Source organism: Calypte anna, chromosome 2 (genome assembly GCF_003957555.1).
Source record: "Calypte anna isolate BGI_N300 chromosome 2, bCalAnn1_v1.p, whole genome shotgun sequence".
In the NCBI taxonomy this organism is placed as follows: domain Eukaryota; kingdom Metazoa; phylum Chordata; class Aves; order Apodiformes; family Trochilidae; genus Calypte; species Calypte anna.
In genome coordinates this window covers 109,259,026-109,280,258 of record NC_044245.1, presented here as the reverse complement: position 1 = coordinate 109,280,258, position 21,233 = coordinate 109,259,026, and the positions used below count along the sequence as shown (strand labels likewise).

The 21,233-nt window shown below is 38.2% G+C and overlaps 1 protein-coding gene across 1 annotated transcript in view; it reads right to left on the bottom strand.

Annotated features, from left to right (window-relative positions):
* SPIDR (scaffold protein involved in DNA repair) overlaps positions 1-21,233 on the bottom strand; it is a 201,673-nt gene that overhangs the window by 13,600 nt on the left and 166,840 nt on the right. The window contains exons 11-14 of the mRNA XM_030445278.1: positions 13,084-13,242; positions 3,272-3,359; positions 1,795-1,938; positions 1,641-1,700 (exon numbers count right to left, since the gene is read on the bottom strand). Coding sequence (XP_030301138.1) covers positions 1,641-1,700; positions 1,795-1,938; positions 3,272-3,359; positions 13,084-13,242 — 451 coding nt within the window. The remainder of the gene's footprint in view (positions 1-1,640; positions 1,701-1,794; positions 1,939-3,271; positions 3,360-13,083; positions 13,243-21,233) is intronic.

Genomic DNA, 21,233 nt, shown 5'->3' with positions numbered 1-21,233 from the left:
TTTTGCTTGTGAAGGGTATGTCCCCTTGGCAAAGGCAACTGCAGTAGACAAACTGCTGTTTGTGACCTTTCTCTGGGAGGATCAGGCAAGCAAAACACTAACAGCAAGTAAATACCTTTAAATTCCTAGGGCAGTTATACAGAAACTTTATCCAGCAGTTACCCAGAAGTTATGCAGATGAAGAATATCTTCTATTTCTTTTCTAATATCATGTTCAAAAATTTTATGAGCACTCAGGTTGTTCACTTACAAAAATTTAGTGCTTACAGTTTGGTAAGCGAATAGATGTTAGAAAAATAACAGCTAATAAACCTCCTATCAGCAAGAAGAAAATCATACACATTTTTTTCTTTTAGACCAGCTTCCATTTGTTAAAATCATGTCTGCTCCTGCAAGTTTCATCTTTTCATGAAGTGCTTCTACATAAGAATATTAATGACTCACAGCATCTTAAATGTAGACATTCCTTAGTATGAAAGTGTTTGGCTAAGATACCACTAGTCTGTAACTTTATTTTACTTTTTAATAGAAAAAGTTTCTTCAGAATACAAGGTTAGGCATATACGCCTCCATCTTTCTGTCAAAAAAGATCCCACCATGCTAGCCCTTATTACATGTTTGTAAAGGCCCTGATAAATTCTCACTTAGCATGGAGAAAACACAAGAGATAAACCTCATCTTGGAAGTTACAAGTACTCCCTGCCTAAAAACTGAATTACAACTCATTGGCTTTTGAAGGAAGAGGGCAAGACCTAAATTAAATTTATGTCTCACACTGGTGGGAAGCATCTCCAGCTATTTTGCTGCCCATTCTAGAATTTCTTTGTCTTTGGTTCATATGCTTTGATTCACACTTTGTTTCTTGTGGAGCTGATGGACAATTGCAAATTATTCTTCACCAGAGTTCAGTGCTGGCTGTACTGGGATCCAGTCGCCAGGAAAAAATAAATAAATCAGCAACAAAAGGTTCCTTAGGCTACTGAGGGAGTTAGAAACATTTTGAAAGAAAATTATAGTGTCATTCAGAAACAAGTAAATAAAACATAATTATAAGCTTTCCAACACAGTATGGATGGCAGATGTATTTACCTAAGAGTTTCTCCTACTAACTGGACCATAAAAGCCAAACTTGCCTGAGGGGCTTATATTGAAGTAAAAAAAAAAAAAAAAAAAAGAAAAAAGTCCACACACTTGCATGCAAAGAGCAAAACTGTATTTTTTTATATAACCATCATCTGTTTGACTCTATCCCCAGACACTCAAATGACTGGGAACTTTTCACTATGTACCTAAAGATAGCATTCAGTTCTAACCAGAGTTAGAACTTCCTGCAAGCTCCCTTACCAGGGCAAAATACTACCTCTGCCCAGATGGCAATTTATTCAAAACCAATTAAATTTCTTGACTGGATGGTATTGAAACTGGAGATGCAGTATATTTTACCCATTCACAAGCATTTTAAACCTGCTGGTAACTGAGCTCATACAACTTGTGAATATAATCAAGGAAGGTTTGGGGTCTTCCCTTAAACAAGATGAACACTGGCTTCTTCACATAAACATTATGTTTTATGTTGAATTTATTGTCTTCACATAAACATTATGTTTTATGTTGAATTTATTGTTAAGAGAAAATATTACCTGCAGCCTTAGATACAGCACTTGTGCCCAAAAGCTACACCGCTCGTTACAACCATCGATCTGAAAACAGTACAAAAACAGGGAATAAGACAAACATGACAGCAGAAATCCAGTGGTACAAAGTATTTGTTATCTGACTTGTAAAGCAGATTACCTGAAGAATTTCCTTTAGACCATGAACAGCTGGTGGCTGGTACAAATTAGAAATCTGTTCTTCCTCATCCACTTCCACATGTATTTCACCAGACGGAACAGTAAGAATATAACAGAAGCTGGGAGGAGAGAGATTTGTTGTCATCTATTAAAGAGTAAAGAAAAGAAATGTGACCTTAAAGAAGGCACTTTAATTTGGTCAGACAGGCTTTATAATAACAGCCAAAATGCATCAAACAATTTACATTTTAAGAGGGATGGAGAAAACAAAATTATATAGTTAGTAAAAGCAACTCTCTGTAGTAGAAGTTAATAAATGAATATTCACAAATTACAAGTGAAATCAGCTTGTACTTTTCATTCTTTCCCTAACCTGGCACTGGTCCTCATCACAAAAACATCTTGTAATTTGGCACACTTGGCAAACACTGAAGCTATTTCAAGGTGCTAGCTGTTGCTTTTGCTTATTTCTATTTTATTTTATTACATGGTAGGAGTGCCCGGCTTATCCCTTTTCTTTTTATTGTTTTTTTAAACATCCATAACTTTTCTGAGATTTGGGGACTTTTGCATGTGGGTGGGTTTTTGTGATAGTAAACAGCTGACGAACTTTTAAAGCTGCCAAATTGAATCCAGGGCAGCACAAGGAGATAATGAAGAACAGGAATGTAACAGCTACAAGAACTGCTCTCTTTGTCTTCTGCCAGATTTTTCTTTCCCCCTTAAAAGTACCATGACGTAACAGTTTTATCAATCACCACTTAAAGATGTCCCAAGCTAGAAAGGCTTCTCAGGAAAAAAGAAGACAATGCTAGAAAATAGTTTTTATTGTGGATATTGTAAAATATCCTTCAAGCGATGTTTGTTGTTAATAAAGCATTTCATTTAATAAAAGAAATATGATCCATTGAAGACAGCTTCCCACCCATTAAAAAAAAATCTGCATAATGAGATGAAAAAGCAAAAGACATCAAAATTCTGTTTTCCTCTGTCAGCACTAAAGACAATATTTGAATGTACATATGGCTCAAAATAAATTAGTTCCACTGATCTCTTCCCAACAATATTATCACTGTGCTGGCAATATTATTTATGTACCCATGTATTGAAGTGCTTCAGAATCTAAGGCTGAAAAGTGCTTCAATATCCTTGCATATAGATTTCTCAGCTGGCTGCATGCTATATAATATCTCTTTCCTTCTGGAAAGAGAGAAAGGAGAGAAAAGAAATAATTTGTCTGGACATTTTACCATTCTGTCTCTAGAGGATAAGTGAGAGGCTAATTGCATCATTTTGGAAAGATGTGGCTGATCCAGAGGGCTTCAGGTTAGCAACCTGGGAGGTTGCCAGAACCAGTAAAACAAAACTCAGTAGCTAGAGAGAGAGAGAATCTGTTTCCCAAAGTAAGCATGATTACACTACCAACAAAAATAGTAGCTGTGAGTGAAAAAATACATTTCCATAATAACAAGGCTTACCATTTCAGAATGCTGACTTTGTCCAGGAACTTTTACAGGCACCACTGGAGGCCACAGGCTGTCTATCAGACTAAAAAGTCCTAATGCCCTTCAAAAAGACCAATAAAATAAGGTTTAAAATGTATTCTAGTCTTTGATATTATATTAAAAAGACTCATTAAGAAATGTAATTTAAATCATTGCATGATTATGAAAACATTTCAAATCCTGTTTGTTTTCTGGAAGTTGGTTTTGATTAGGCCTAGTTAAATCTCTATAATTTCTGCCGCAGGGTGGAGAGGGAGGGAAGGGATGTATCACATTTAGTGACAAGCAAGTCATATTTCTTCCTTTGCCATGAACAGCCTGCTATATGATAAATTTCAGGGGAACTGGGGCAAATGATAGCCTGGGAAGGACACAGATATAAGTACAACTTCTTTTAGAAAATAGCTTTTAACTATTTTAACTGCTATATTAAAAAAAAAAATTGCTTCTAACTTTTTCATTCCAATTTCTTATTTATTTTTTCTAACAGCTGATTGTAACTGCTTTCAGGAAAGTCAGCAATTATCAGACTTAGAGAAAGAGGCAAGATTTTATTTCCTTAAGGACACATACAGAGGACAATCTCCTTCCTACAGAGCTGCTCATTGACTTACTGTTTTTATTTCTCTATTTTGCAAGTTTCCCACTTTTTAATACAAACAAAATTAACTGCCCAGCTTTTCAAGGGAAAATGCAGCAGTCTTTAACTTTAGCATGCAAAACTGTACAGTGACTGCCTCCTCAGTTGATACAGCATCCTTGCAGGACAGGCAAAAACATCTGAGGGAGAGGAAATACCTACAGATAACCAGCCTGAAGAGGCATGCATTTTTGAGTTAAAGCTCTCAGTTATCTTGTCCTAGTTCTCTGTTCTGGGCAGTCAAATCAGAGAGATCTGGATTTTAACCCCACATTGCCTCCAAGAATGAGTTGTCTGTTCCTCAATTCCACTATTTCTCAAAGAGCTCTAAAAACTGAAATCCAAAACTTGCTAAAAGGAATACTCACTTCTAAACTAAATTGTTTAAAAGGAAAAGGCTCAGTCTGGCACACATTGCAATATGCTGCTTCTCTTCAAGGGGTCACAGAAATTCTCGTTTGAAATTCTGCTTTTAGCTCACTTCTGCTTAAGCTTATTTACTTCTGTATTTCCCCAATCCTTCTCTGGATTCTTAAATGCCTCGACTTTGAGTGTCTACAGGCAATGAACTTCTTCCCATGTTTTTCTGGAAACCACCAGGCATCATGTATGATTCTGTGTTCATAGTGACACCTTTGGACCAGCCCTGTAAGAAGTAATGTAAAGCTCAGATTGGGTCTTGTGAAATAAATGTGGTTCATGACGCAGGTGACAAACAGGCAGAGTAAAGAGATGATGTTACTATCTGTAGTCATGTTCTCCATACTAATGAACAGACCAGAAACACAAATGTGCTGCTCTTTTACAAAAATTGGACCTCCTGACTTACAGGGAATCATCACTGAGTATGTAAAAGGAGAAGGCTGAGCTTGGAGGCTGGGGGTTGTTTTTGGTTGGGTTTTTTTGGTTGTTGGTTTTTTGTTTTAGTTTTTTTTTAAATCAGTGAGAACATTACAACATACAAAGCAACAGTTCTGGGGTATTTAAAGAAACTTTACAGCAAATTCACTTCCTGAATCCTGGATCAGGGAGTGTCCTGTATTGTATACAATGGTATCTTCTCTACAGTCCCAGGAAAGCCAAACTAACAGGTTTTGCCAAAAGGGACATGAAAAAGGAGAGTTACAAAAAGAGAGCTTAGCCTTCCATCCAGCTCAGGCAGCTACACCAGTGGCCTTCCTTACACCACCTGCAGCTTGAGGACAAGGGCAGGAAATGGCTATGAACATACCTCAAACTCTGTGTGTCTGTGCACACAGAGCTCACCTATGGCAAATCAGCTACATTGCTGCAGTGCATGTACAATCACATCTCTATGCTGACTGTACAATGATCTCTCATCTGTATTTTTAAATTTGCACGAGGGACATGAAGCTGCCCCTTATCCTGTAGCTCTCTTCCAGCTTGCTACCCTATATCAGACTGTCTAAGACATAGGGTACGTTTTCTTCAGTTACTTGTGTCCTTTTGGAGAAGGTCATCTACTGCTTGAACTGGGAGCACTTTATTATTATATGATAGTATTGGTTTACAAACAGATAGAACAGCAGAGCTGTGTAGGTAGAGAGTGTCACTTTTTTTGACAGCAGCCAAACCAATGGCAGGGACATTTACCACCCAGAGGATTTGCAAGTTCCGAATCCCACCCTGCTGGGACCCTTCTCTACCAAAAGGGATGCTCTCTCCTGGAGCAGTCATTAAGGTGCCAGGGACTGTAGCACTTCAGTGTCCCTGGTGAGGAGCTCCCCTCTTGCTCAACCCATTTTATATGCTTCCAAGAAAGTTAACTCTCTCTTTATGCTTATGCACTTTGACTTAGCAGAAGGGGGAATGAGGTGGTGTCCTGGTTGACACCACTGTGACAGGTGGGGGCAACAACAGAAGAGAAACAGCAAGACATGGTCCCCTTCTCTGTAAAAAATCATTACCCTAACAGAAAGGCTAAAATTAATTCTCTTTATTGGCTAAGGAACACTCAAATATCACTTCAATCTGACTGGAACAATGGGTGTATTTTATCCAATATGTGTATCCTTCCTTAGCTACAGAGTCAGGACAAGAGATGAACAGCTGGCTCTGTGCTACAGTGAAGGAACATGGCAAGCCCCTGTGTGCACAAACAGCCTTTCTGGCTACAGAAGACAAAAGAAAAATCTTAAAATTTTGCTCTGTGAGTGTAATTACAAGACACTATTTAAAAAAAAAAATTGGTCACAAAAAGACTTCAAAAAAATGAAATTACAGTAAGAAGTGAGAAGAAACAGGCTCAAGGATGAAAAAAAAAGACCATGTAAAGCATTCTGAATAACTATTTTCCCCCCTCTTTGAAAGACAAGGACTCTATTGTAACATTCTGTAACTTAAAAAAAAAAAAAAATTAGAAAAGACTGAATCCATACCAGGAGGACAGAAATAATCTATCATATTATAAATGACAGACTCAACTGCCTACTCCCCATGCTAGACTGAGATCTATGCTTGGTAAAAATTGTTTTTTGCCACACTAAGTATGCAGATGGCAACTGCTTATCACCAACATAGCAAGGCCACCAGTAACCCTAGTGGTGCATTACAGTATAGACTTCCATGGAAGTATGGATTTGTGACAAGTAGTCCTCTACATACAGGTACTCTTCTGTAAACCCACAACTTCAAGCTTTGCTTGTATTTAATCCTTTTATATACATGTGTATATATACACACACAGAGCCATGTAGATGTATTCATAATATGTGAAATAGTTCTTTGTAGTACCCTTAATTATTTTCACTACTTAATGTGTTCAAAAGGCATCCCTCTTAATTTAAATTTTGCCTGCTGAATTCAGAATGTCTTTTCTGTGCATCCATAAATGCCAACTGCCTGCTGTGTACCCAGACAGCAGTCAGAGAGTTTTAAAGATTTCATACTTTTAAACAGGCTAAATAAATGGATGAGAAAATGCAAAATATATGTGAAGCACATGCAGAAATTAACCCAGATCTATTTAACAAATTGTCTTAAGACAACTGCATAGAAAAATAACTGGAAGACAGTAAGTGATTCTAATAAAATAGCATTTACTTCTCCCTCCCTACAACTCCTGCCACAGATGATGATTATGCTGTCCTGTACAGAAGAAGCTGCTTTCATTTGCTCACCCAACCACCTTCACTCTCAGTTTTCCATCTCAGAAGGAGACAGAAGTCCCCTTCTGCTTCTAACCCTCCTGGATTGTTTAACCCTCACTACAAAGTCAGATGACATGCATGTGGCATACATGCACACATGTATATACATGCTTGCTCTATGATTTTTGATAAAAATATACAAATTAAAGACAAAAGACACTGTCATTATATTTAGACCCAGTAAAGTGATAAACCAGGATCTGCAGCCTTGGTACACCTACTCTGATCCTATGGAAATTTCATTCATTTCACATTACAAGCTATACTACAAAAATCAAACAGATTTTGATTTTTCAAAACAGTATTCACTGACTCTGATCTGACAACTGGCTTCACAACTTACTGAAGAGATTTTATTTCTCTCACAAGCACGAAGCTTCATCTACAATTCCAGTCCAAGAGCTTTACGTGTGACATGCCTGATTCAACTTATTGCAGCTTACAGTCTGGGGGATTTTTCAATTTTAATAATCATGCCACAGAAATTTACTACAGGGAGAAAATTGCTACAGGGAGAAAATATCAGCAATATCAATGAAAGCAGAAGGGAAACAATGCCGATAACCAGGGAAAGAAGACAGGCTACATAAGTTTTACAGCAGGGGAGGAAAGATGCTAGGATTCTCTTCCAACATCTTCCACAGCTTTGCTCTGGGGATTTCAAACTTGGCACTTGTCTGTTTCCTCCTCTCCTCCTCTCCCAATTTTAGTCTAAACCAAAACAGTTTTCTTTTGGCAGGATCAGTCTCAGTTATTAAGAACTCAAAACTAAAGCGATTCCTGGCCATCTGTGAAACATCTCCTTGCTCAAAACAAACAAATAAAAAAACCAAAACAAAAAAAGAAATTCAGTAATAATCACCTAGACTGAATAAACTTCAACTATCAAAAGGAAAGCAATCCAAATACAAAGTTAATACAGGAAGCTACCAGCAGACTAGGCTACCTGATCTATTAAGATCCTGCAGTGCACAAGCTATGCAACCCCATATTTTCTCAGACTTGAGTAACAGAAGCAACAAAACCAAAAAGTAAAAATCTGAACATACTAAACCAGCATCTCAGTCAAAATACAAACAGGGAGGAAGGGTTGTTGGCTTTTTTCCCCCTAAGCTTGGTTTAAATATATGAAATTATTTTGTTGAGTGATTTGTTTGCAGATTTTAACAAGTCAATTTTCTATAGTCTATTAGGAAGTAAATAAACATTAAAACACTTAAATTACAATACAAAGCACTTTTGATTTAATGTGGATATGTCTATGTTATTCTCCAACACTGGCTCCTAAACAGATTATTGAAAGCAGCAGCAGTCCATGCTCATTAGAGAGAAGTACAAAAGTTGATTACTGATACATAAGCAGTCATCAGAAATAACTAAAAAAGCAATGCAAATTCAGAACTTCAATGCAATTACTGAAATTGTAATTACATTACAAATGGAACTCAGCTTTTAACCATGGCAATTACTGAAGTGTTCCAGGACTTCAAAGCTTCAGAGACACGGGTGGCTCATTTAGACAGCAGCCTTTTTTGGGAGGAGGGAAAAACCAAAGGAAGGAAGTTCTGACTTCCTTGCTCTGTAGATGGTTCTTACTACTACACTTCCTGCCAGCATCTAGCAGTTGAAACACTTCCTTGTACAGCATTAGCTGTGGTCCTCTTTTCTGGGAGGAAAGCAAAGAGAGGAGAAAGTATACTGTGAAGAGTAGAGGGAGAAGGAGAGAGACCAGAGAAGTATGGGGGAAAAGGAAAAGGAAAAGAAAAAGGAAAGAAAAAAAACCCCAAAAATAGAGAAGAAAATCCTCAGGCACTAGTGGCCAACACGACAGACAAATACAGTGAGATTTCACATTTCAGTGCCTAACATTTGGAAGATCAAAATGACAAACAACAGAAGCCAAATTTGAAAATGCATAAATTTCTCAGAGAAATGTAACAGTGGCTGCTGAACTCAATATGCAGAGACTACTTACTTTAGAGGAAAATGCAACAGATAGGACAGCAAACTTTTATAGAAAAATTTGCTATTAATTAAAGGTTGGCTCATATGCTAAAGCTTATGACTTGATGCATCTTTCAAAGAATTTTACCCTATCCAACATAAGTGTGGATTTTAGCACTCTCCATGCAAGAGTTTCATCATCTTTTGAAACTTGTTAAGCGGTTTCCAGTTTAGGGACAAAATTGGTACTGACACCCTGCATTAATTATGTATTATGTTAAAGCATTCCTTCCTCCTCTTCTCCATTTTCAAATTGGTGACATCTTTCTATTCTGCTGAATAGAAACTCTGAATTTTTCTACCTTATAAGAAAGCATAAAGAAGCAGGTAGGTCTGCTGTACTTGGCAGTGAAACATCTCAGTGATTGGTAAATCAGGTGAAAAGATTGGTCAAAATGGTTAAAATCCAAATTACTATTTTGTGTGGAACTCCAGTCAGAGCTAAAAACATGTAATTTTTGTCAATAAAGACTAGAAATATAACTAGAAAGTTTATCCCAGATCACTGGAATTATTTTCTGGTAGGAAGCAGCAGACTATGACAATTTATAGGTTATTTACTCCTGAGTTATTTTAGTAAGTGTTCAGTCCCTGCATTTAATTGCATCGATTTAATTACTGGTTATACCAGACATACCTGAAACGTACCCAGGATCTATTAAAATAGGGAGTCACATCTTAGTTGTGCTGCAGATTCTTAACCAAAACTTCTGCCTCTAGCAGTACACCATCAAACCCTCACTTCCTCTTTCTCAAGGGGCTGAAATTTTCAGACTGAAATATGAGGTAGTGGGAGGGAGGACAAGGCAGAGAACATACACCTCTAGGGAGCCAACACCACCAGTGGCAGATCAGTGAACCACCAGAGTCTTCTCTCTTTAAACCATTCCAACTTTCTTTTCTGCTGAAAAAAGCACTTCAGGGAACAGTTGTAGGAAATGCTAGGAGGCAAGTATGAATAAGAGGGGGAAGAGAGGAGATGTCAAGAAACACAAACTGAACCATGTACATGCTGTTAACTGGGTTGCTTCAATACTGGTTCCTACCATATTCAATGGTAGCCCCATGAACAGACTAGAAGAACAGCTGGAAATAAGAGACAGAACAAGATCTGGAAACTTTGCTGTCACTCAGCCATGCTCATCTGACTTACAGGGTTGCCAGAAACTGGACTGCAAAGGGAAACACCACTGCCTCTGTTGGGATGCAGAGGGAAGGGTTTCCTGCAGGGATGGTGTTGGGGAGTATGTTTTACATGGGGTATGGAACTTGTTATGAAAATCACTTGAATCAATAAAAGACCTTTAAATGACCTAGTATGAGACCCTAGTACTTGTTAAAGCATATGGGTATTTAGAACAGAGAGTGTTTCTCTGAATGTAGGATTACTATACTTCTAATTTTTCACAGGGTATGGTCAAGACAGGACCTTGCTGTGTAATTTCTTATCCTGCTTTTCTTTTGGAATACAAGTGTTTTCCTATCAGGAGAAGAAATGGATTTAGCTCCTTTAGTACAGGTCCATTCCAAAGATCAAGTCAGGTTTACAGCCAGGCTGTGAAATACCTTTTGTTATAGGTTTTCAGTTCTTGAAATGCGACTTCAGCTGATCTTAAAATTGCATTTATTAAATCCTACTTTAAATTAAGTACTTGATCATGCGGATAGATGATGATCTGGAAAGTTTTTTTTAACAATTACAGTTGACCATTGGTGCAGAAATCTTGAGAACCTCTCGTATCTGTTAAATGAAAATCTTTTCTGTTTCACAGAGGGACTGAGGAAATACTCCGTCTCTGTAAGTGAGATTACAATCCATGTGACTATGGGACAACATGTGCATATGGGATCTTATTATCCATTTCTGGCTTTCTCCAGATCATGTGCTTCAAAGGCACCAAAAAAAGTAATGACTCTCCCCTCATATTTCCTACATTTGATTTCCTTTTATCCATTTTAAAAGCCACTGTCAGACTCCAGGAAATAAACAGCTTAAAAGCCATCTCCTTCCAGAAAGTAATTGGCATCCTCAAGGAAAAAAAAAAAAAAAAAAAAAAAAAAAAAGAGAGAGACAGCAGTCTGTCTTGCAGGGCAGACCACATAGTTCTTATTTTCTTATTCACTCATGTGCTGCAAGCCAAGCTTGGGCACTCACAGGCATACCCCATCATGTGCTTGGATGTACCACTGGCTCTGGAAATCCACTTATCCAGTGGCAATGAGTTCTACAGTCTAATTATGTTCTGTGTGAATAACTGCTCCCTTATATTCATTTCAGCCATGGCTTTACTGTGGTTTCCATCACACCTAGAATGACACAAAACGTGTCCCAACACTTAAAAGTAATAACAAGTTATAAAGCAGAACTTAGGCTAAAACAATTAAGAAAAGAATAAATCCCCGAACAATTTCTCCACCCACCCATCTTGTACAATGCAATCACGTTTTAACCACTGCACAGTCCCTGAAGCTACACCAGCCTTTTTGTTTTAATGTTTCCTAGCAGGGTTACCACCAGCATTTTCAGCAGTGTGTCTTCTAATCATCCTCAGAATAGCCAGAAGTAAGTTACTGCTGCTTTGAAACACAATTTACATTAGAAAAAAGTCTGTCTCTTATTAGCTAGGCAGAGTACTGGAAACACCAGCAGCCAGTTGTAAAACTTCATTTGTATCCAGAATTCCAACGCTATTATTTAATTTGTTTGGAAAAAAATTTAACTTGAAAAAAAAAGCCAACAAAATAATTAAATAAGAAGACGTGTTTGTTATTAAAGATCCATAAAAATGCAAGTAGGCTTGAAATCCAAAGGATCTGAAAATTAACACTGCAAGTACATAAAAAGAAAAGCATACTGAATAGTGCTGGCTGGAAAACAACAATTCCATTTTGCTAAACATTTCAAGGCTTTGAAATTTGTTTTTGTTCCAATATGAAACAAAAATGAGACTTTCTGAAAGTTTTCATGAAATGAGAATGAGAGAGAGAGAGTATTCACTCCCTCTGGACCTGAAAAAATCTTCCCAACAAAATTGTCTCCAAAATAGATAGATAATGTTTCCATGAAACATTCTGGATTTGATGAAACAGCATTTTTTAAGAGGAAAAAAAAGTGTCAGCAGAAATATCATAGCCATTCTAATACCAAGGGCTTATCTAGATTGGATGCTTGTGCAAATAAATTATGTTGAGAACTGAACCAATCTAATATTTATATAGGTTCCCATGTGAACACCGTATCACTTTCCTTACAGAGATCCTCCATAAGATAACTGATCTATTTAATTTTTTTTGCTTGATTAAAGATATTTTATTTTATTCAATGAGCATAAAGGGAATCACAGAATAAGCAAAATCTGAGAGCTAACACATGTCAATTTGTTACTTATCTGGGGTGAATTTTCTATAGACCTTTGGACATCCTAATTTCAAAATAAGAATGGCTTTATTGTTTGTTAGTTGGGTTTTTTTGTTGTTGTTGTTGGGGGTTTTTTTTTGTTTGTTTGTTTGGATTGGGTTTTTTCTCATTTTCTTGTTTTTTGTTGTAGTTTTGTACAGGAACTTAAATTTTGCTTCCAAACTATACAGACTTAACTGAATTAAGCTCTCATATACTAAGAGAAAATCTGTGCTTGAATCTTCAGCCCAGACTGGGTGGCACTGAATTAAAACATAGTGTAATAAACAGTTCTGCAATGAAAGGGAGGACTGAAGAGAAAGAAAATACTCATACTTCATGAAATACTGCAGATAGTAATTTTTTCTCTATCCCTTGCTCTGATTTGTGTGTTAGTTTATTTATGGTCATTTTGGAATATGGATGGCTCAAGTACCATTGGATGCCCCTGAAATGGCAATGAGGACATTTAGTTGAACAAAATCCCACTAAGTTATTCCAAAGATTACTGATCACAGAAAGAAATAAAAGGCAGATCCTCTCTGCCTGCCACAGCATGAAGAATTTTTCTCACCTTCCTCTTGTGGTTCTTTGCAAAATTTTCATTCCAGACAGGCAGCAGAATTTTCCTTCCCATCTCCTGCAATACTGCTCAACATCATCTGCAGAACTTGGGGACTGCAGCTGCACTTCACTGAACATACCGTAGGCATCCTGGACAAGGAAGCACAACCTGCAAAATATTCCTCTGTTACTTGTTGGCTCCTGTTCATAAAAAAACTAGTTAGCAAATTTCTGAAAATTACATTACAGGCTTCAAGACAGGGTTCATCCTCTACAATATCTGAAGAATTTCTATGAAGAATCAACACGCATATCAATAAACATAACCCTTATTGTTAAATGTTTTCTTATGTATATTTGCAGGACCTAGCAGGGCCATGAAATAGAGAAGCATGACTGAAAAAAAGGCATAAAGGACTTGCACCAGGGATTAGGCCAACTAACAGCTAAGCACTGGGTGGTTTTTTACCTATAAAGAAAGAAGGCTGAGATTTTGCCTGTCTTGAAGGGAGTTCTGTGATGCAGACAGAACAATGATGTCTATATCTGTGTGGATAGAAGGAAACAAAGCAGCATATTTCACAAGTAATAATCACCAATGTTGAAACTGGCAGAGCAAGCATTACATTTTCTATACCTTTTTAAAAGAGTCCTGAGGATGCAAAAAAGAGTGAAATGTCAATTTTTCTTTTAAAAAAACGTCAAACAACAAAACACCTACAACAAAACAAAAATCCTGCAAGAAACAGATTAGTATTTCCGGTACTGGGTATGAAGAAGCCCAGAGTAAGAAGTTTAAAGATGTAATTAAAGAATCTGCTAAACAAACCATTTGATGAAAATAATCTATGGAAGTAGGGGCTGTAGTGCTGGGAAGCATTGGTTAACTAACTTGCTGGCGCTACGAGAAGAGATTACAGACATAGCAGATAAGGCAAAATCAGTGGATGTCATACATTTAGATAGTCAAAAATGCATTTCACAAGATTCTGCACTTGAGATGAGCAGCCACGATAGCATGAGTCATGCAGTGCTAGAGGAAGGAGGCTGCTGTCTACAAGATTGGTTTAATTGCCCCAAAAGGAGACAGTTAAGCATGGAAACTTTTCAAAGGGAGACAGAAATTACCTTCGAGGGCAGCACACACATCTTTATTTCTAAATAAAGCTCAGCGGTGCACTAGGCAGCAGAATTCACCTCATTTCCAATGTACAAAGTTACTATCTTCTGAGCAGTACCATTGCTCACAGCAAGTTGACTCCAACTGTTTTTGGAGCACATCGTATTAACACATTATATGCTACCTGAAAGCGTTCAACAGTAGTCATTAAATCTTTATAAAACAACATTTTAAATTAAATGAGCTCCTACATTTCTCTGGAACAAATCCATGTATTTCTTTGCAGGGAAGCTTAGGCACATGGATGATCATTAGTCACAGGTTCCTTGTTCATTATGAACTCTCTAACTTTGCTTACACCCTCGAGAGGGCTTTATTTGACACAGGATACAATTCCATCTGCGGCTGCACAAGCACCAGCTCAGAGTCCTAACTTTTCAGATTCTGGTGCTGATTTTGAGGAGCAGGGAGTGATAGGACCAAACACTAATGAAGACTCCCATATTTTCACCCTGTGTCTAGCTACAACAAATTCTTCACCAGACAAGGAAAGCTTAGGTACAATTCCTCCACAGCCTGCCAAGACTGAGAGGTTCTTAAGAGCCAAGAAACATTGGTAGAGCCTGAGAAATGACAAACAGGAGAAACCCAGATGCTGTTGTGATGCACAGGCTGGAAGAATACATACCCTTATCTCTGGGATAAGAAGTGTTTCCAGCCTAGAAAGAGAAAGGCTGTCCTAATAACACAAAACTGTGTTTTCAAAAGCTCTATCACTCTTTCCAGTGTCTGTGTAAAACAACACATGAGATATCTTCTGGATTTGTACCACAAGATCATCTCCAACTCAACAGAAGAGAGACTGATGTGCTATGAACATGACAGCCCAGAAGCAGAAAAACTAAGGTTGCCTGCTACTTCACATGTTAGGACCTTGCAATTAGTTAAAAATTCTCCCAAGGTTTAACTGATTGGACTGAAACTCCTCATGCTATTGTTTTCTTTGGAAAACCAGAGCTAATACGCTCTGGACATTTCTGAAAATCAGATTGAGGGGAACTGCAAAAACAAAGCAAACAGTTTTGCCTATGTTAACAAAACATTCAGTGACTGTTAATTGTGAAAAATTAGGCCTCCGTATCTTGGAGCAAGCAAGGGCCAACTGAGTTAGCGTCTCAGATCTGATCAGTTCAGCAGTCTCTTAACTGATCACTGGAATTTCTCATATCTTCACTGAGACAGAACTCAACACAAGAAAGTCTCAGACTAGCTGGCACCAGGCTCACATTAAGTCCTCTAGGACATGGTAATTGCCCAAATAAAATTAGCTTGGTCGGTGCTGAAGACATCATTCACTAAAAGTGCATTTTCCCAGTCCTTTTAAACCAAGCAAAGAGATGACTGCTGTCAGACATGGAAGTCTCAACTCCCCACATCCCTGTCTGCATATTTCCATCCCTTTGTGGTGTCAGCATAAATGGCTAGGACAGGAAACTGATCTGACCAAAAAAATACTGTGGCCAAATAATCACCAGATTAGCTCATTGAAAATCAACTCTGTGGAAGTAAAGTCCTCTTTGCATGGAGTATTACTTCGAGACAAGGATGTATTTTCCAGGCAGGATTAGGAAGCTAAGGATCCCACTCCAGATGCTTAGTGTATGCAGCACAATATCCCAGCTCATATGATGGGAGAATGGTCATCATATGACCAAGCTTGATACACAGAACTAAAGGAAGAACCGTGCAACTTGAGGTTTATCACACTGGTGTTGCCATTCACACTAGGAAAACATTCAGGATTACTGAATCGTAATTGTACACAATTACAATTGTAATATTGTGAACACAGAGCAACTGAATCTCTTGCACCAGACCTCAAGTACTTTTGCTCTGTTAGGACTGCATACATGAGCAGATATCCACTACACAACACCTGCTCTGAAAGTAGCCAAAAGGTAGTCAAGATTTCTCTGCAACACACATTTAGAATAAAATGTATATACTCACGCAACTGGAAAGCAGAATGTCATAAATAAAACTGCAAATGTCCAATTTCAAAAAGATGATGAGTATCCTACACTAATGCTATGAAGAGAACTTCACAAACGTGAGTTCCCTGCTTCAGCATATTTTTAAAACACTATGAATGAATGATGAATAAACTTGACATATTCTCAACATCATTTGATCTGTCTCACACTGACTTAGTAGGTAATATTTCAGGTATTTAATGATGAGTGACAATTGATTTTCCTAGTTCATGACTATCATGAAATCAGCTGAATCCCACAAGAGACTCAGCAATGCATTTGGAGAACTATTCTCATGTTCTCTGAAACCAGTTCTGTTCTTAAGGATTTTGCACACCCTGTTAGCATCACTAGTTTAGTTTCATTGCTTTCAGAGAATTTTGATTCACAGCCTCAAAGTTCCACACCAGCATTGGTTTTCCCCTTGATTTAATTTTATTTCCAGAAAAGTGCATTTGTATTATTTTCCCATGTTACCGTGTTGCTCTCATATTGCAGCAAATCTTCATGCAAATTAAGTTTTAGTGGCAAGTCTAACTGTGATTAAAGCAACAGTTTATCCCATTATTTTTTCCCCCTTTGAAGCTCACTCCCAGGATGAAAACCCACATCTAAATTATGAGACATGCTGCAAGTCCAAAATGACTATTTGCCTCTAGGAACTCAGCGTTTGTATTTTGTGCACATTTACCACAAATATATTTTTTTCCATTAAATATAGTGTCTGCACCAAATCACTTAATCAGCTAACACATACCTTTACTAATGCCTTGTCAGTATGCATAGAAGGGAACTCTTAAAAAAAGGGTAAGATACCTTTTTTACCAGTGGTGCTCACATAGAGAAGAAATAAGAGCCATCTTTATTTTTGGGACATTAGAATTCAGTGCAACCCTGAATTTAAAATACAGTTTTGGAAGAGGAAATTTCTCATGCAAAGTAGTAGATTCACTCCAGGTGTGAGAGGTGGCAGGAAAGCCAGTAGAGGAGTGAGTGTGGGAGATGCAGACTAAGGAAAAGGTGAAGTGTGACTCATTGGTAATAACAAAGGGGGCGAAGATTAGGGTTCGATAAGAAGGGAGGCAGAGCTTGCCCTCCTTCTCCCCCCACCCCCTTTTTTTTTTTTTTTTTTAAGTAATGGCACAGTAAGTCTCATGCAAAAGCTTGGGAAGATTCTGTTAATTTGGTAATAGCCAGGAGCAAGGATGGGGGCTGGGAAAAGATGAAACTGATTACTCTGCATTATTTCTATGACTGTGCTGATCTTTAGGACAAAATGTCTCCCAGCAGAAATCTGGAGAGGATTACAGGATTACTCTGCCATGCCCTTTTCCTAGTTAGTCACTCCTCATGGAGAAAGGGCAAAATGTTTTTTTACTATTACTTTTTTATCCATGAAAAATTATATCTCTCTGAACTGCTGCCTCATATTGGGCAACTGACTTCCTGGAGAGACAACAGTGGCTAAAAAACCTTTTTCAGCTTTGGTCACCTTCAGTCTTCTCAGCAGCTAGTGGAAAATAGTAAGAAAAAGATTTGCCTGCAGAGATGCGAGCCCATGGAGGCCTAAACTGACTGATGACACAGGTACTGAGTCTTGTGAAAACAAGCAGCAGAAATTGTCATGAACAGATCTTAACTAACAAATAATTGTTTTACCCTAGAGGGTAGGAGGACAGCCATGTGGCCCACAGCAGCTTTGCTCCACACATAGCTAAGCTGTGCAGTATGGCATGAGGAGCAAATCATCCAGGCAAATGCTACCACCTTTGCAGTGCTCAGCAGGGACAGCATCAGCTACTCTTTCTTTGGAAGGGAGGGAAAGGAGAGGATGGAGAAATGCCTGGAAACTATCTGAATTGTATTTGCTCTGATATTTTCTCATTCTTTATCTTAGCCATCCAAGAGACAGCTGCTGCTGCTTTGTTTGTCAGAAGGACTAATGACCTCTTTGAGGTGCGGTCCTAGCAGAAGCATAAAGCACATGAACATAAACACACAAACAAAAAACCCCTCTCCCTTAATCACCAGGGGCACAGTACTACCTACACAACTCCAATTCAGCTACTTGTCTGGTCAAGTCTCAAGGTGGAGCTGATTAACTCCTGCTAATATGGCTCAGATTCAAATTGTAACCTGCAGGACACCACCCTCTTGGGATTTAATTTATCCCTACCTTACGTACTTCTTGTATTCACCTTACCCACATAATCTGAAAAATCAAAGCTCAGGGTACAGGTCTAAACACCAAGGACAAACAGCTATCTCCTCCACACCCTCAAAACACCAGCAGGTTTTTCCTTTAAAAAGCACCGTATTCACCACATCATAGACTGCTTCGTGTCCCTTTTTGAAAAGCACCTACCCACTGTAGCTCTCTTTAGGGAGACATGAGATTCAGAGTTTTCTGCCTAAAATCCATGCCATTTGCTGTCACTAAATAGTGAGTGAAGCTCTACAAAGCATAACTATGGACTGAACAATACACATTAATGGTGATGACGACTAGCCCCTTCTGTGTATAGGTTGCAGAGGTACACAGGTACAGTAGAAAACACAAGCATCACTGCTTCCCGTTTATATGGGGAATATCAAGCTCAGAGAAGGATCTAGGTCATAATTCCCTCCAAGTACAGCAGCTTCTAGCTGCTTGGTGTTCTGGTTTGAAGCTTAGAGAAGGATCTTGGTCATAATTCCCTCCAAGTGCAGCAGTTTCTAGCAGCCAGGTTGGTGCTCTGGTTTGAAGCACTGAGATGATAATTTGCTTTGAAAATTGAAGGTTTAAAACTATTGAAAAGCAGAGGTTTTGATCATGTAGGTTTTTATTCAGTAACCCTGGGAGAACCCAGAAGGAAAGAAAGGGGAAGGAGCACCAGGATGGGAACAGGGCACATAGCTAACACCAGACACTCCAGTTCTCTTCAGCAAGAGACAGCCTGTCCTCGTCCAGAAGTATTGGTGGAAACTGCACATGTGACAGTGGTATCACCAGGGCAATAAGCAAGCCTTATCTCAGCATCTCAAACAGAAAATATGTAGCAGAGTCATCCCTGGTCTTCGGGAAGGAATCTTTTCTTTGCATGCACTTCTTAGCATGTGTGTAGCAGAGTATTTACATAATACACTTTCCAAATAACTCATGACAGAAACTATACCAAGGCCATCATTTTTTGACCTTCCTTCATTTTCCCTACAGTTTTATGCATACGCTAAAAAATATTTAAAAGAGAGAAGTTATAAAGTAACTGTTGCTTATTTTTGAACAGTCACTTGCTTCAATACAAATTGGAAAATCAAATGCAACTTCCACAAGGTCTTTCACGAATCCTCGTCTGCTGATTGCTTCTCCCATTTCTCCGTTCAGGTTAATCCATCCACTGACTATTTTCTGTCTATGACTTAAAGAAGCACCATTTCTGCTTGAAATGGCTTTTGTGTGTAGGAAGAGAGATGTACAAGCCAAACATGTCAGCAGGGCTACCTTTTTAGAGCAGAACATGCATGTAAAGGGTGGAGCTCTACAGCACTGTAAACGTTCCCACTCAAAACATGGACCACTACCTGCCTGGTGGGAACTATGTACAACTTCTCAGGAATGGGTGTAGCACAAAACCAGATAGATTTTCATACTTGCACTGACAACCGTGGCTTCATATCTGACAATTTTTTCAGAGTAAACCATCTCTTCTATCACATTTTCATGCAGCACCAAAAGAACTTTTTACACTCCCCGTCCAACACTGTCTCTTAACTGCATTTTCAAATTAAACTGCTGATGTGTGTGTTTTATTTGTACACAAAATTTCACCCGAAAGACATTCCTGTCATTGACTCAAACACAATGTGAAGCCTAGACTATAATTTTAAATAGTTACAGAGTTGCATTTGAGAAATATTTTCAGTACCAGCTGATAGCTTCACTTATCTTCAATTCATAAATGAATATTGAATTTTTTCTATATTAGTAGTTAAAATCCAAAGTAATTATGCCATGTAAGTAACAATTTAGAGTGATGGTTGGTTTGGAAGACACAGCAAGTTAAGGAAAAATAATTTCCCAAGTACTGCCTGAATGTTTGTATAAAGGTTCAGCGGCAACAAACCAGTAAAGCTTTCATCCCTGCAGATGCCCCAGGCATCTCCCCCATACAACACTACACTATATGTAATTTATGGTCCTCCTGCTCAGATCCATTCCATACAGCTTGTTATGTAAATACAAACATTTTGGGTGGTAACAAAAAAAGCAAGCACATCAGATCATCCCAGCTTGTTTCAGACTCACTATGCTGTTAATTGTAGTCGGTAATAAAAATAATGATGTACACACTCCTCAGGTTCCTCAGCGTACCATTACTTCACCATGGAATCCCATTACAGTCCCTTGGTTATTTCAGAACACAATTAAGAGAAAACATTATTTTCCTCTATGTCATGATTTCCTAATCAAGAGCAAAAATGTACATTTAAGGAACTTACAGCCTCAGCTGTAAACTGCAAGTCTTTCATATGGATAATATCCAATAGAAAAATCATGTTCCAAATATAACGTATAATTACCACCCAGTCATTTACAGTACTTATCTATGAATCTGAGGAGGGGTTCTTTGTTTATTTTTTTAATCTTAAGACTGTAATTACTATTTTGGCATCCAAGAATTCCAACAGTTGGCAAGGTGCTGCCAAAAGATCGTCTCTTGCAAGGTGCTCAGCACCCTCCTTTCCAAGAAAGGAAAATTAGCATTTAACTGCTGGTTCTGGCAACATTTCAGGTCAACCTTGCTGCACTAAGTTACCTCCACTCCTCAGCCCCTTATGTGTGAAAACCAGAAGAAAAGTCCTGTCTTTAAAGAGTGATCTGAAAGCAACAGCTGAATAACACAGTAGTATCTAGGAGGGCAGGCCCACAAATTCTACTCTATGTATTAGGTTCCATTTGAGTTTGAGAAGGAGGCTATATATATGTATGTGAATATCTATAGAGAGGGCTTCCTTGCAGGATCACTC